We start from the raw sequence: 17,035 nt of genomic DNA, 5'->3' as shown, positions 1-17,035 counted from the left end.
ACACAAGTTAAAGATTTAAAGCTCCTTACATAACTTGCCTCATTCACGCAAGCACTTTTTGCTACACTTTTTCTATGTACCAGTCACACAACAGAGAGCAACTTGGTGTTAACATCTTCCCCGAGGATGTTTGACATGTAGACTGGAGCAGCTAGGGATTGAACCACCAACCTTCGGATTAGCAAATGACCTGCTCTACCTCTCCTGAAGTACTAATCCAAGTCTCCCATCCAAGTACTAACCAGGCCCGACAAGATCGGGTGTGCTTAGGGTGGTATGGCCGTGACCTAGTCAACATGGCGTCATCATGAAAAATAAGAAATTACTATGCCTTAAAGCTGTTACACTAATTCAAACACAAATACCTGTATTTGTTAACACAGGTGTCCTTTTGTTCTCCTACTTAGACCTCCAAGGCTCCAAGAGAACAACAAAGCATTACATCCTGCGATACACAAGGACTCTGCACACAATACAATACTACTGTGAGGTTTCTCAAGCTGTCATTGCATTAACACAATACTTAACTTCTTCTAAAGAATGAGATATTCACGCTTGTGCAACCAAATAACTGAACAAACTGTGTAGGCAAGGCTGACTGAGAAATCTTTGCAAAAACCTGACATGGAATTTAGTTTATGCGACACAGAAAAAGCAGGGAAATGCCATCTATGAAATATCTGCCCTAACTTTTCTCGCTCAGATGTTTGAGCTGTATCCAATCACTCCTTAAAAGACTACAGCAGATGGAAACTAGGTTTATTTGCATTTTAGATCTGGCATCATGTCCAAACCTTTGCTTGACATCTGGAGAGCAACATATTTGTTGCAAATTATTTAGAGAGTTTAACGTCTGCAGATCATCACTCTGCTTTACAACATCAGCACGGACCACCAACAGCATGTCCACAGAAGCGGGGTGGACAAGCTGCAAATGTGTTTAAGAAGGTAGCCGGCCTCTGTGTATGTGCATTTGTGAAATGAACCAGCTTCCTCAAACACAGGTCCACTTGGAGGCCTGAAAGGGCAAATAATTCTCCATTGTGTATAGTGTGCTCTCCGGTGATGGAGTTTATCCAGCTGCTTAAGCAGAGGGCTTTGAATATAATTAAATGTGTGATATGTTTGATGACATTTACTTAGCACTCAAAAATCTGTGGAAGGTGCAACAGATGGGAATCGATGGCTTCAAAAAAAAGGCACTAATTCCTTGAAGCCTGTACCCTTCTAGCTAGAACAAGTTTATTTGTGCAGAAAACAGCGAGCAAAAGCTGAACGAATTCCTCTCTTACCTTTACATTTGTAGCCTTGCTTGTAAAATCCCCAGATCTGGAAAAAGAAAAGAAAAGAGAGGGGAAAAGGAGTGGGGTTGGGCATTAATCCTGATTTTATTTTGTTTAGGACGCAAGGCACTTTATATAATGAGGTGAAGACCCTACAATAATACAGAGAAAACTGCAACAAACAGGCAACTATGAGTAAGCACTTGGCAAAGCGTGGCAAGAAAGAGGTACAATGAAGCAAAGAGACATGTAAGGTGTGAGAGCGAGATAGAGGGAAAGAAAAGGGGGAGAGAGACGGGAGGCCGGCTGGACAGAGGGGGTGGAGGGGGACCGAGATCAAGCGGGATGCAGGGAGCGCACAGGCAGTGGGGGAACAATGACATGAAAGAGCTGAACTGGAGATCACACACCGCACTGGCACATCTGAGGAGGCACAAAATATCCTGACCTCTTCACGTACACACATACAGACACACACAAACCTACATGAATGACAGCAAAGCCACATACACTTGTAGGTGCACATTGACACAAAGAAAGTCTCTCTCACACACACACACACACACACACACACAGCCAGAGGCTTTAAAACAAAGAGAAGTTAGTTCTGAGCAGAATATCCAAACACAACTATCATCACAGCCCCGCCTACGCTGACTGACCTTTAAAGCCTCTGTAGACGCTAAAACACAACACACTACAAACAACAGCTGGAAACATGCTGGTTTTAATTTAAGCTTTGCCACCTCTACTGGCTGTAGTTACACATTTGATATTTAAAAAAATGCACTGGGAGACGTTTATGTTTCTATTTTTGAAATCATTTCTAATGCCTCACTGCTGAGTTTTGAACCAGCACTGACAAGCAGTGTGTATTTAATTTCTCAGGTATTTTAAGGCAATCAAATAGGAAAGTTCAAATAAGGAGAGACAATAATATGTTGCAGAAACTGTGCTGTCTTTAATGCCCAGACTGTAACAAAACTCAAATGTCATTCTGTTCCTGCTAAATTGCTTAATACAAAAAAAAGTGACAGAAGGTAAAATTTGGCTTTTATACGCCGAGAAAAGTTTCCATTTATCATTCTACTGAATTCCCATGAACCTTTTTTTGTTATCGCCATTTTATTTTAAGTATTTTCAAATGAGAGAACAAGTTGTTTTCTAAGGACACACTGACATCGGCCATTATTGTGGAAGAAATAACAGAAGAAAATGTGCAAATTTGGAATTGGAATCACTTTATCTAGACAAGCTCAAAAGTACCCTATTTTTTTTTTTGTCTCTAGTGGAGGACGGGGGTTAACTGATCGAACTAACATTTTAGTCTGTCAGACAAAACAATTTGCAGTAATGTATGTAATGCACATAAGTAAAAAAAGAGCACACATCCCACCCTTTCCATGTGCACACATGGAAAAACAGGGACAGGGAGAGCAGCAGCATGACCCTGTGCAGGACGCAGCAGGCAGGAAAGCCTGGTGGACGGGCACACCTCTTTCAGTCGCTGTCAATTATGTTTAAGGCTGTGAAATCATTTGCAGTAAAGCATCACTGTTCACTGTAAATGATTCTCAGAGTAGACGCGTCCTTCTCGGCCTCTTGCCAATATTTTTTATTTTACATCTTTCAGAATCAGGCTCAGGACTGGGAGTTAAATTGTACATGTAGTTTTTAACATCCATTATTATTTTTCAGTTTGTAGACCTTTATGTTAGTTTAAGAACCTGTAACCATATCAAACACATAATATGAGGTCAATATACAATTAACCCTGCAAACCAAAAGCTCATCGACAGCTCCAAACACTTAGTTTCAGACATTACATACTCTTACCAAACTCTGCAGTCCAGCAGGATAAGGTCACCCACACATGTCCATACTACGCTTGTTTAGAAATGCTAGTTTGCAGTATGAGCATACATGCATGTACAAAATCCATAAAAGGAAGACTTTTGCGGTCTGTACCTTGGAAATCAAGTATATACTGCATAAGACACACAGCCTGGAAAAGATCTGTGACTGTAATGAGATATTTTTATCTTTTGTCACAAGGTATGAACACTCTCATAACTCAAAACAGAATAAGAGATGCAGCACGCGTCAAAAAGCCTCGATGCATCACTCTGTGTAATTTCTCTTCTAAAACATGTTTGAATCTTTTCCAGAAGCTTGCTGTATCCTCCTGAGATGGAGAAGCTTGCACACGGTGCATTGTCGGCCTGCTTCTGTAATCTGTAAGCCAGTAATTAAAATAAAAGACCAAAGAAGAATGCAGGCACCACAGCATCCTTGTGTGAATACCGGTCACTGGACGCTGGTGTTTACAGAAGGCCCGGCTGGAATTGTACAGCATGTTTGAGGCAAGTGTTGAAAAATGTGCTGCAGGAAAATATTTTGTTTGCACAGGAGCCAAGAGGAAAGCAGACAGATGAGGAAGTGGTTGGTGTACAGTATCTACCTCTGCCACACACACACAGATATATCCAAAGGAAGAGGCAGACTGCCAGGGTCCTTATCTTTCCCTGCTCTGTATTCTGAATTTCCCCCATGACGATTTAAAAGTAACAGACTTTCCCCAGAGTTTAACATGCTGCTGTGTACATGTGTGCATGTTTAATTTTAATGGAAACACATACGGTTGGCCGTACTTCTCTCTCGAGAATTGGCCCGCTTATAATGCAATATAAAGAAATTAATGTGATGTCATCTCAGTGTCTCTACTTCAACGTTAAAGGCCTGTTCTCATTACAGCTTAGTCACTGTCTGTGTCTCAATAACACAGAGATCCTTGGGGGACTTTTGGGAACGTTGAGGGCCAGAGGACGCACACTCACACACCCTTAACACTGCCACAGACGAGGGTTATCATCTCACCCAGTTAACTTCCTCTCATATTTCCCAGAATGCAACTTCAGCAGTGTGTGGCTGCATGCAGCTCAAAGGGATTGCACTACCCTGACCTGACAGGAGGAACCTTAAAGAGTTGTGCTACCGCGGCTTGACAGTAACAGCCAAGACAAATAATGAAGTGCATGACACTGGGGCATTTATAAATCATACAGTTGAGTCAGTGCCTAAAATCAAGTTTTTCATGGACTGTGTTTCATGAACATTTTAGGATGGGCTGAGGTCAAAAGCAGAATTATACACAAGCTGAAAAGATGGCTACTGTTTAAGTTTTAGGCATAGATGTTTACTCACAAAGCCAGCACAGTGTTCACAGAACGTGGGCTTGACATAGGTGGTCTCGGTAAAAGTGTGGATGAAACCCATCTTGCAGTTCAGCAGAGAGCTGGCTTTCATAAAGTAGTCTATCATCTCTTCCCTGCTGATCTTCCCGTCTCTGTAAGAGGACGCAGAAAGAGATGAATGTCATAGAAAGCAGATTGTAAGTTGGCTATAAAGTGCTTATGAATAAAGCTACAGATTCTCACTGGTTCTTGTCCAGTTCTCCAAACTTGCTGAGGTATGGAAAGTTGTTCCTGATTGCTTCAAATTCATCCCTGGAGATATTGCCATCGCCATCTGTGTCAAAGTTCTTGAAGACTGACTGAAAAGAAGAAAGATGTCAAGTAATTAGGCTGTTTTAGGGAAAAGTGATTACTGTGATTGCCTGAAAAATAACACAATAATTTATGTATTTAAAATTTAGATCCATAGATTTGTCCATGCATGAGCTCTGCACCAAGTTTCACAACATTTTTCTTTTCCATCTTTGGTCATATATCTGCATTTCACTTGTTTATTGTGTAGTTTTGATAAATTAGCAGTTCTGATACTAACACCTATAACACCTCTCAGAGCAACCTAAAAGTATAGGTATAGTATAAGTATTCCCCTCCCTAAAAGGCAGAGAAACCCACAGCATCACAGCAGGTCACATTTATTAAATAATGTTGATTGTCTTTAAACTTTATAAATATATATATATACAGTAGATAGAACAAAGCTAACACTTTGACTGGGTGACAGCCAACTTAACACATCTGGAAAAAAACATTTGCTGAAACAGAATTTTACAGACAGAGTAGATCTGTCATGCAACTCATTTGCAGATGTGCATTTGTGGGAAGAAGTTACCAAAACACATACGCCCTTTTTATGGTTTGTGCTCTTATCAGAAAGCAAGACTAAAAAAATACACTCTCTTCTCAATCTTTGACAAGCCCAATAAAATGTAGTAGATCAGACTCATGCAGTCTAAAAGATGATTTTATAATCCAGCAGTTTGATAATGAAGAGCACTGGTGAGCGTTATTGTTTTTAAATTAATCATTTTAGTGGTAAAAGCCTAGAGATGTATCAGTTTTTTAACTTTTGATCTCTGACAGTTGTGGTGGTGAGTACAGCCACAGCTCATTTTTATCCTTATCCTTGTAGCACCTCTCAGGTTCTGAGAGATGTGAATATGAAGGGAGCAGAGAAACTCACTTCCACCATCTTCTCTATGTGTTTCTTGATGATCGTGGGGTCAGCGCTGGGCTTCACTGAAACGGCCCACTCATCAATCATACTGGGCTTGGGATCAGGTGCGGGGGCAGGGCTGGAGTTCTGCTACAGTTGATGAGAAATCAGAGCCCATGAGATCAATATTAAACCAGAGAAGTGAAGCAAAGAAAGCCGCCACGCAGGGCAGAAGTCAGGAATAACCTCGGTGGATCAGAATGAAAATACTTTTTGAAAAAGATTTCCAGCGTAACAATTCTGATATTTTAATATCTTAAGATAAATATTGTCTACAGTATATTTGTCTGAAATGCAGGCAATTTTAGACTGAGGTTCAGAAGGTATGCTTAAAATCACCATTATCTATCATAGCAAGTCTGTAGAAAAGCAATATTAGTGCATGAGAGGTGAGGGGCTGGGGACACACGGGATGAGTATATCACCATGCTGCTTACCACTGGCTTGCGTGGTTCCCTCTGTAAAGACATCTGATAGATCTCCTCTTCTGTGTGGTATTGGTCCAGAGACACCTGCACAAACAGCCAATGTGAAAAAGGCGCATGAAAAAATTCAAGTAATTTCCATTTATCAGGTAAAATCAGGTATTAACACCAGCAGTTATTTCAAATAAGAATACTTTTATTTCTTAAATGTAAAATACTTTTTCTATAAACATCAAAAGTAAAGATTTAAAGTTTTTTATAGAGTTACATTTTGGTTCATACCTTCCAAATCAGTCCTACAAAACCTAAACTAAAGGCTAAAATATTGTTTGCTAGCTAAAAATATGACATTTTGAGACATCAGTGGTGTACGCTAGCAGCCTGTGTCTAGTTAGCTATTAAAGTATGAACTGTGTTAGCAAGCTACTGGAGTTAGCTAAGGCACTATACATATTTAAAATGGTAAATGGCCTGTATTTTTAAAGCGCTTTACTAGTCCCTAAGGACTCCAAAGCGCTTTACATATTCAGTCATCCACCCATTCACACACACATTCACACACTGGTGAAGGCAAGCTACATATTTAAATGTAATGAGAGGGGAAGACCCAAAAGTCTTTCACTTTAATGTGCAGAAACATCATAGCTTAGAACTAACATTTGAGTTTGGAAAGCTTATATAAATTTACTTTTTGGTTCTTTGATCTGTTAGCAATTTGCTGCAACACTTAGCAGCCTGCAGCCATTTATTGTTGCTAGCTGACGGAACTCAAAAGAAGTCACCTAATATTTCAGCTGCAAACCATTTCAGAACACTTGTCACCTGCTATATATAGTGATATAGAGTAACTGCATGCTTTCGTTCTGAAAAATATATTGCCACGTTGTCTGAGCGCACACCATTTATTGCAATCTTTTGCTAATTACTCCCCACATACGCACATTGAAACCTTTTATTTAATGGGCATTGATCCAGTTTCTTGTATGGTGCAATAAAATATTGGATTTTTTAATGGAGGCAAAGGTTGTCATCACTTGACTTGTGTTAACTCTAAAGTCACATGATGTCAGCTGAAGTAGCTCCATTAAGTGACTTACTGTCAGATGTAGTTCAAAGCTGAGGATAGTCAATAAACATGGATCTATATGCATCTGTTAATTTGTAAGTTTAAAGACAATATATAAGCTTAATTACTTTATATTGTGAAAATTTAAAACAATAGCAATAATCCAAACACCTAAATCCAGGCATCTCATAACAGCAATTTGTTGAATATAAATGTATTCACATATAGTTTCTGAACACATTTGTCGAGTATTTAACACAAAGACCCTTTCACACAGAAACATGTTTCTCAGAAGACCTGTTAAGCAGAGTCATGTCTTGCATACACAGCCATTATAGCAACAAGTGAGAGAGCAGCATCTATTTTTTGCACTTGTAAACACCATAGACATGTGGCATATACGGTCTATGGTTAACACATTTAGGTCTGCTGCTACACGTACTCGTCTACTGCATCCACGCTTGGCCTCGTACACTTTTGTTTTCCTTAAGTCCTACTCTCTCACTGTACTTGTGTGTCTTGTGTTTTAGTCAGCTGGGACAAAATTGCTAAATTATTTTCTTTTTATTGAACCGTGTCATTTCGAAGAATTTCAGACATTTCAGTGAAAAGGTTCAGTTGCAAAGCTGCAGCAAGTACATTTGAAAAGCTGAAGAGAAAAATAACCAGCGTGGTTTGCTTATTTTACCTGTCTAAAATAAGGCATGCCTTCCCCTTTTCATTATTTTGAAGGAGTTATTGACTTGCTTTCCATCTTATCGCTGCAAACCCAGCAGGCCTCATGCTAGATCAACTCCAATAAGCACTGGCATAAGATAATTGGATATTGACTCTGTCCAGCAAACTTTTCTCTTGCCTCTCAGCTCCAGAAGCTGTTAAGTTATTTTCTTTTATTTTCACAGGAGAAAAAACGAGAAACCAGCTGCAATCTCACAGCAACACCTGCTACCAGTAATTGATCTCCTAGGATTGTTTAAATTCAGAAAGTGCTCAAATTCAGGAGATTCCTGTCTGCATCTGCCAAAAATACTGACATACACACACTGGGTTGTGAAGTTGTAAAATGCCACTACCACCTCAGCTTTCAAACTAAAGAGCAGGTAGCAACAATTAAGGTATCATTCTCACTCACTGTTACATGATATTACAGTACATCCACTTTATTTCAAGTGGATGTGTAGTAAAATATTTGCTTAAAATATATTTCTTTATACTAACTTATTTAGTCATTGAGGTAAATCCAAAACATTGCCTTTTGTTTAAAGTCCAGTTATATTTTTGGCTGAATGCAAAGCAGTTTAGTCTGTTTTCCCTGGGTAAATAAAAACAGCTGATGATATCCTCACTGCTGTATATTTCCTGTCTGCTACTGTGCTCTCTAAAAACCCTCTCATTTCTCTCTCTATCAAAATGTTTGTCAAACCACAAATTATGAGCCATTTCCTTTTGTTGTTGCCGAGTGCCACTAGTCAAAGCAGATGTCACTGACTGGCACCATGGTAACATTGGTTACAGTCTTGCATTAGCCTGGTGGGGAGGTGTATACTTTTTACTTATTTTTTTTTTTTTGGGGGGGGGGGGGGGTTTGTCTTTATTATTGTAAAACTACAAAACAGCCCAGTCCAAATGAATTGCTCCTGGTCTCAACTAGTTATGTGTATAAAGCAAACCTGTCCACAGAGTCTTCCATTCCAGCCACTCTGCCACCATGGGCCAGACCAAAGATCTGTCAAAGGACATCAGGGACATGATTGCAGCCCTGCACATGGCTGGAATGGGCCAGAAGACCATCAGCAAGAAGCTTTGTGGGAAGGGAAAAGCTGTTGGTGCAATTTCTCAGAAATGGAAGAAATATAAAATTACCATCAGTCGCCTTTGATCTGCAAGCTCATGCCTCACGGGGTGAGGATGATCATGAGAAAGGTTGTGGATGGGTGAAGATGGGTTGTGAATGGGTCTTCTGGCATGACAGTGACCCAAAATATAGTCTCCAGACCTCAAACTGAAAAATTCAGCATTGGTTCAAACAATTAATTCCGCCACTGTATTTCTGTTGATCTGGATAACCAAGTAAGAATCGTATGAAAATGAGGTTCAAACTACAAGTCATGTCACAATGTCACTATGTTACAATTTTAATTTAACTGATCCTAAGCAGGCCTTAACACAAAGGTCTTTGTTGTTTCTTTTTACCCAAGCTTCACCTCTTCACTAAGTTTTATTTAAGCCTTTGTATCATCTTGCTGGCAAGTATAGCAATACACATGAAAACAAACAGCAGTGAACGCATGCCTCCTCCTCAGTTCTTCCCTCAGTAAAGGAATAAATACAGCTGAGCTATTAGTACAGTGATCTCTTAGGAAAAGGGCTTTCTTGAAAAACTGTTCAGATTTCAAAGAAGAGACTGCTGCTACTGAGATCCCCTTGGGTACTTTCAAAGCTAAAGCAACCTGACAGGGAAAGCTTTTTAGTCTAAAGGAATAGACATGAGGTTTCAGTGCAGGTTAACAACTTAAAGTTCAGTGAAAACGATGCTGCAGGGGTTACAACTCTCTGTCCCTGATAAAGAACAATGAGTCACTTTAAACAGTGGAACTGGGCTAGCAGTGTTACGAAAGTGAAAACAACAATGCTGACTTAAATGCCCTCTTTAATGTTCTCTGCACCCAAACGTTAGCATTAAAGCTAATGTACGATGTCTTTTTCTTTTTTACCCATTTAGTTTTGTGAATTTTGCTCAGCCTGTGACACATTTATTTCTTCTCCCGCCTGTACGGCTGTACAACATCATGTAAGTGCAAATGTAAGTAACCCAGTTTGTCTCGCTTCTGCTTTATCTTGCTTTTCATTTTCAGTGCATTTCCAATCAAACCCTTAGTAACCATTTCTCTGTTATGCCACTGTGGACCACATCTGTGAATCCCATTTGCTTTGTGATTGAAGGTTCATGTTTTGAATCTTTTCCTCTACACATGATCTCTGACTTTTGTCTGTGCACAGATTTTGTCCCAGCTGGCTACAACAGTCTGTCTGACCACGAGCCAGTCGAATCACAGCAGAACAAAGTCAAACAGACTGCCTGCTTCACTGGCTGGAAATAAAATGCTTCCTCCTACTACCTCCTCACAGCCGTCTGGTTGACAAACAAATGCCACTTCATCATGACTAACTTGATTCGGGACCTGATTTGTCTCTTATTACCCCTTTAACTGCTTTCAGTAGAGGTAGGTAATTGAAGCCAAACATTTCTCTTGGGCTCGGAACAAACTTTATACCCACTGTAAGTAAGTTGAGCAGGTCTGTGTTGGCATCGACGTTAGGTGGCGTGGCCTGGATGAGCGCCAGCTCTTGAAGGATAGCGTACAGCTGCTGGGTTTTTGCCAGGTTGACTCGTGTCTTCTCTTTGTCGGCCCAGTCTGGCAGTGCCACATGTACGGCTATCAGATCTTTCAGGTGCACGCCAAGAATTGGGAATCGGAAGCCGGAGCATTCAGAAAAACGCTTGCGGTACTGACTGTAGTTGCCACATGATGTCACCAGTTCAATTAAGTTGTTAAAAACCTGTCGTAGAGTGAAAGGAATATAGGTTTGAGGAGCAGAAAAGATTGATTTGGAAGCATCACAAATGTTGTCGAAAACTTTGCTCCAGATGGACTTACATAACTGTAACTCGCCCAACTGTTGCATTTAACTTTCTAGTCATGTGGCTCAAATTCATAGTTCTAAAAAGACACTGTGTAGGAGTAATGGGCACAGACAGGGAGCTTGGTACCGCTTACACAGAAGATGCTGAATACTCAATCAGGAAGCATTATCACTTATTAGCTCAGCGCACAGACATGCAGCGAACATTGAATTTGTCTGGTAGTGCCTGGTTGCGGTTGCCAGAAATAGATGACAGATGGCTGCAGCTACTGCACCTTGTTGGTCTCTGCACTGATGTGGGCCTGCGTGTCTTTGAGACGAGAGATGGAGCTGTTGCTGAGGCCGCCCACTACCGCCATGAGTGTATTGAAGTTCTGCAACTGTAGCAGCTTCTGTGAACGGAGGAGGAAGAAATATTAGGAGTGAGGGTGAAAGAAGAGATATTTTATGAATGTGCAAGCCACTGCCAAGAGCAAGCTGGCCAATTTTTTTTTTTAAGGCGGAGAGAGAAAAAGATAAAGAAGGGTGGTATAAGTTAGGAAAAAAGACTTACAGGCAGTCAGAAAGATGCAGCTATGGAAATAAATGGTTACAGGGTGAAGAGACTTCTGGGTTAGATACTGAAAGAGTTTAGCAGGCCAAATACACATCCACACATAATCTGAATACCGAGAATTTAGTGAATGCTCTAAGCTGTCTATGTCAAAGTTAGTCTAACTCTTTGTGAATGGCGCTCTGTGGGGCTGCTCGCTGCCCTTCAAACTGCTGGCATCTCAGTGAAAATCAATGAGGTCGCTGCTGCGTGGGAGGGCTGCCAGAGGGGATCATTTGATTCAGCTCAAACAACCTTTAGAATCAATTTGCAAAGCAGTATGGAAAGCAGGCCATCATCTGCAGAGTGTAGCTGCACCACGCATACATGTGTTCATCAGTGATGCCTGGGAAAGGTTTCACTGTCAACATGCCACACCTTTCCCTGTCACCTAAGAGTTAGCACACAGTGGACTGGTGATGCGGTATGCTTATCAAACGCAGGTGGAACATTCACAAAGAACACAATGTGCAATAAACTGAAGGCAGCCACGTTTACAATTGAATTTTTAATGCAAGTGTGCAGTTGAGAAAAAAACACTAATGAGCATGAGTCATTTGTGATGGGCTCCCAGTAGGATGCCGAAATGGGACACAACCAGCAGAGGGAAGCTTTAGGAAATGTCAAGTGCAATAAGACTGCCTCCTGTGCTGCCTCTGAATACATCTGAAACCAGCATGTGTTTGCCCTGGGATACATCAGAGAATATCAAAGTTTGTGGCATTTTAAATGGGCGGAAAATGATTGAGGAAATTTTGTGGAGGGTTTGATCTTCTCAGATGTGTATGCTCTAATTTTGGCCCACTCTTAGCCTTATTGGAGGACTTTGGGGCATAAATCGCCATTTAAGGTCATGCAAAGCATCTTAATCGAATTTAAGTGCAGTATAGTTTGTTTCAGTCCTGCATAATCCTGCACAAAGTGTGCTTGAGCTTCAGTGCACAAACTGATGGCCTAATACATTTGACTCTTCCAAAAGGTTCAAATTTTGTCTTGTCAGTCCACAGAATATTCTCCCAAAAATCTTTGGGATAATCAAGATGTTTTTCAGGTTTTTTTGTTTGGTTAGTTGGTTGATTTGGGGGAGGTTTAGATAAGTGAGAAATCGGCCTCTGTGTTCTTTTTGGTCAGCAGTGGTTCTACCTTAGAGCGCTTTTTTTCACGGCTCTGTACATTCAAGTGAGGAACTAGATTGTGTTAAGCTTTGCTGATGCATTGGACACATGTTTGCAAACTGGCTTCATTCACGGCACTGCCCCAGAGTCTGAATAAAAAGAAGTTGAAATGTGTGGAGTTGGTGTAAGGTGTTTCATGGGAAAGATAGTTACTTTGGTTTTAATCATTAACTGCATAGACAGCCATGCACAATCATCCTAAGAGGACCAAAAAAAAAGGGAATTTAACACTAAGCATTGGCTTCATTAAAATGTCTGCACAGATCAGCTGAAGGTCTGTATTCATGAATTCATTCTACTTAATAGAGCCACAAATTAACCTTCACCAAACAGGGTTAGCTGTGCAGCTCATGTTACCATGGTTATCTGCTCTGGTTGAAACTGAGCCAGCTTTGTATGTGAGGATGTTCTCAGGCACAGCGGTCCTTTGACGGTCAAATCAGAATCAAGCAGCAATTTCCAGGGATGAAAAATGAAGCAAATGGGAAATATGAAACACTGCAGTTCCTATAATGGCCACTTGAAGCTGGCTCTAAAAGTCAGATTTTACAGAATTAAAAAGCATAGCCTGGGACAGAGAACTGTTTTAACCTCTGCGAATCATTTCTCCATCATAATAACTGTAAGGAGGGTGAACAGCTTCTGTTAAGACTGACAGCTGGGCTTGTGGATACTTTGATTAACAGGTGTGTTAGTACTTGTAGTTGGAGATACTCAGTCTGTGGTGTGTTTCACCTCCTGTAATTCCACTAGCTCAACTTGACATCTGGGTGATGTGAGTTTTGATTAATCTAGCTTTATATACACACTAGCATTCTGAATGTGTATACATTTGAGCAAAGTAAGTATAATTGCATTATCTAACAGCCAGCAAAAATAAAATGAAGCCTAATGGCAAGTCATTCTTTTCAAATAACTGAAGAACAAAGAGTTCTCTGGTGATGGCAGTGAGTCAGCAGTGTGGGGATCACCACCGTTATTATGGAGGATCTCATAACAAACGAGAATATCCACCTAGCAGCTGGAAGGCTGTTTCAATCCACAACCACAAAGGCCAATGTGTATTCAACACAACAAATGTCATCAGAGCACATTACAATTCATCCAAGGGATGCACACTTCAGTCACTGCACTGCTTTAATATTGTGGATAAGGAAACACGCTTTTTATTTTTGATTAGTATCAATCCAAATTAAACCACTGACAAATATAAAAGAGTTTAATTGGTGCACAGAACATCATGTGACCAGTCGAATAGGTCTAGTTATGCTAATGTTCTGCGTACTGCTTTTTGAGAATCAGAATGGCAGGCTGACTGGCCAATAGACACTGCTGTTTGATGCCGATCTTTGGATCGGGCTGCACAGAAAGAGCTCATGATCCACCTTCTGCACAACCGAACTTTAGTTGTTCATCCTGTCCTCACCTCTAAAGTATCCAGCTCCCTGAAACACTCAAACAACCTTAAGTGTTCAGTTTGAAACACTTGGGAGAGCTCTGCTGGGCTTCCCCTGATAAGAACCCTGCAGAGGTGTTAGATTGCTGGCGTACCCCAACAGAGAACATTATGTGCGTCTAGCATGTGTTCTGCTGAAGATGAAATAAATGGAGAACGGGAGTAGACCTAAGTGACTCATAAAGATGAAAACAAACCCACACTAGACTTGCAGTAAGTAATGAGCATGCATTCACAGAGCACTGCAGGCTATTAAGATGAAAATTCTTTTTCTGCACTTTCTATGGCTGACTGAAGCTTCCTCTTAACGGCTTAGATGACTGAGTTGTTGCGTAGAGGGAAAACTCAGCCCATCTGGCAGACCGAACCAAGCGATAACATCAAGCTGAACTGAAATCAATTACAGAGAAGCCCGGGTGCCACTTAAAGACATGCGTCTGTAGTGAAAGGATGACAGCCTCCAGACATATGGTTGGAAAACCATACAGGGCAGCTAGCTGGCAGTTTCTTCCAGGAAATTGTGGAAGTATTAAGATTAAGTGAAGATTAGGATTAGAGCGATCATGACATGCAGACAACCATAACGCTATAGCGAATGAGTACAGAAACAGGAAGGTGGGCACAGTTTTCAGTCATATTTCTCTAGTTGGAAACTAGATTCCTCCACTACAAAACATCATAATAATATTAATGAGGCATCTAAAGAAAAGCAATTTTAAAAAAAGAAATAATTGCAATAATTCTGTCAGTCAAGTGTATCTACAACTGTTTTGTGTCTGTTGTCTTTTTTGGCAAATGAAAAATGTTCAAAATACAAGTTTATGGAGGTGGTAAGAGAATCTTTAAGCATAACTGTACAAAGGTAAACAGAAAGAAAAATCAGTTGTCTGTAGCATATGTGCAAAATAAATATTTCATTTTTAAATATCACCATTACCATAAATATCATATTTTCCTGAAACCCCCTAAACTGAAGGCATGACTATAGGGCAACAGGTCAAGCTTTATGCTAAAAACTCTGCTGCAATTTTTTCTACTCTGTGTGATGTAAATATGAGAGGATATTTGCAATATGGTCATGTCAGACACGCAGCTCTTTTTGCATCACAGAAGCCCACCCACTGTTTCCAGGGGTCAGCCAGTCAGAAGTAAGCTGACTGAAGCTTGTTTCAGACGGTGGATGAAGTCATGGACTGCACCAAGACTCAGCATGAGATAAGTAAGGATTATTTGGTACTGTGAGTCACAGAGAACTACTCTGGTAAACTACAGGAACAAAAAAAACATAGATAGCTAGAACTGAGCCCAAAGATCTCTTTTATTTTTAAAAGATGCAAAATTTTCCCCTGGCAGCAGCATTATCTCACTGAGCAGGGAGCTTGGAATGCTAATACCTCCAATGCCTTTTTTAAATTAATGTTCCCTTTTTCACACAGTTGTGCTGCTAATGGGAAATCCTAGTATATTTTGCATTTGTTTGCAAGTCATAAGAGATCCTCGGTGACTTTTCCACTTCTCTCTGCGCCTCCCGGTTTTCACAGTTGCTTCTAAATCACCTTTCCTGCTTTTTTCTCTCTGCCCCCAACAATCACCCACTAATACTCTCTATCCATGAACCCAGAACCGCCAAGCTTTCCCGATTGTAACAGACCCAGCAGACAGACCTGTGCCACTCGGATGAAATGGGAGATAACAGCAGCTCTCTGCGGGGCGGTGGGCTTGCTGAGCACCATAAGCTGGATCCATTGTGAGACGCTGTTAAAGAGCGTGATGAAGCGCTCTAAGATGGGGTTATCCACCGTGCAGCCATGCATCACAAAGCTGTGGTAGTCCTGAAACTAGAAGGAGAAGTAAAGCATTGAAAGTCTTTATCTATTTAAATTACAGTACATCATATTCACATCCCACAGCAATTCTGAATTCAGCAACAGAAAATGCCTGACAACAAACATATATGCATAGGCCATTCTCTTGTTTTGTATATATTCCTCTTGATCGTAGACATTTCTCTGTTTGTTATTTCTGCTGCCTTACTATTTATATTTTACTCCTGCACAGTTGGTGTAGAGCACCCATAATTCTGTTGTACACGTGCAATGATGATAAAGGGCTATTCTATTCTATTTTATTATTTTCTATTAACTGACTGATTATTATGCCCTCCAGTTTTATTGAAGTTCAACAATAAGGCACCTTTAAAGGTGTAATTTGAAATGCTACTTTCAGTCCACAAGGGGTGATCACAGCAGGTAGTTCTACATGTTTGATACAGCAGAGTTTTTGACAACCTTCCTGGCAAAAATGTCTCCTATGTCCATACAGTAAACCTGGATATGCAGTTGGCTAGCTGAGCACAGAACTTTAAACAATGAAATAACAAGACTGGATACAAAATACAGACACAGTCTGAAATGAAAAGTACCGTAAGCCTGCATTATTTCTAATAGTCAAAGCAGGCGGAGACTCATCTGTTTCCAAAAAGAAATATTATACAGTATTTATAACCTCAGCAGATACTTTCCCGATTCATTTATGGTCTGATTTGTTAGTTTCAAGTGTCTAATAGAGCTGCATGTCCAAGTCAAATTTGGATTAAAATTGCCACGAGACAGAAAACAATTAAGGTATTGACAACTTCCTATCACATGAGCATCTAATGCTGTATCAGTCCGATTAGCCCCACAAACACTGGATGACGCCATTACGTCTGTCTAATACAATCTATGGGAAACAGCAAGCCTGGTTTATGAAATTATATTATTATATTAACTGTCTGTAATCAGTCAAATACAGACAAATAATATTGTGTAATTACAGCTGTACTCGTTGTTAGATCCTCATTAATTCAATTTTTTGTTTCCTTTTAGGCAAAACTCTATTTTAGCAGAGCCATGAAGACAAAGACAAAAGAAACGCCATTACCACT

General features: G+C 40.4%; 1 protein-coding gene across 2 annotated transcripts in view; it reads right to left on the bottom strand.

The window, feature by feature from the left end:
- LOC146391653 (RAS guanyl-releasing protein 2-like) overlaps nucleotides 1-17,035 on the bottom strand; it is a 36,846-nt gene that overhangs the window by 4,922 nt on the left and 14,889 nt on the right. Inside the window, exons 7-14 of one of the 2 annotated variants that reach the window (XM_084924599.1) lie at nucleotides 15,774-15,947; nucleotides 11,162-11,278; nucleotides 10,521-10,802; nucleotides 6,188-6,262; nucleotides 5,718-5,837; nucleotides 4,721-4,836; nucleotides 4,488-4,629; nucleotides 1,293-1,329 (exon numbers count right to left, since the gene is read on the bottom strand). In XM_084924599.1, coding sequence (XP_084780725.1) covers nucleotides 1,293-1,329; nucleotides 4,488-4,629; nucleotides 4,721-4,836; nucleotides 5,718-5,837; nucleotides 6,188-6,262; nucleotides 10,521-10,802; nucleotides 11,162-11,278; nucleotides 15,774-15,947 — 1,063 coding nt within the window. Of the gene's footprint in view, nucleotides 1-1,292; nucleotides 1,330-4,487; nucleotides 4,630-4,720; nucleotides 4,837-5,717; nucleotides 5,841-6,187; nucleotides 6,263-10,520; nucleotides 10,803-11,161; nucleotides 11,279-15,773; nucleotides 15,948-17,035 lie in introns of both variants that reach the window. The other variant, XM_084924598.1, reaches the window with a different exon arrangement.

This window comes from Perissodus microlepis, chromosome 3 (genome assembly GCF_051167445.1).
Source record: "Perissodus microlepis isolate ML-2025 ecotype Zambia chromosome 3, ASM5116744v1, whole genome shotgun sequence".
Taxonomy (NCBI): domain Eukaryota; kingdom Metazoa; phylum Chordata; class Actinopteri; order Cichliformes; family Cichlidae; genus Perissodus; species Perissodus microlepis.
This window is presented reverse-complemented; position numbering and strand designations above follow the sequence as displayed.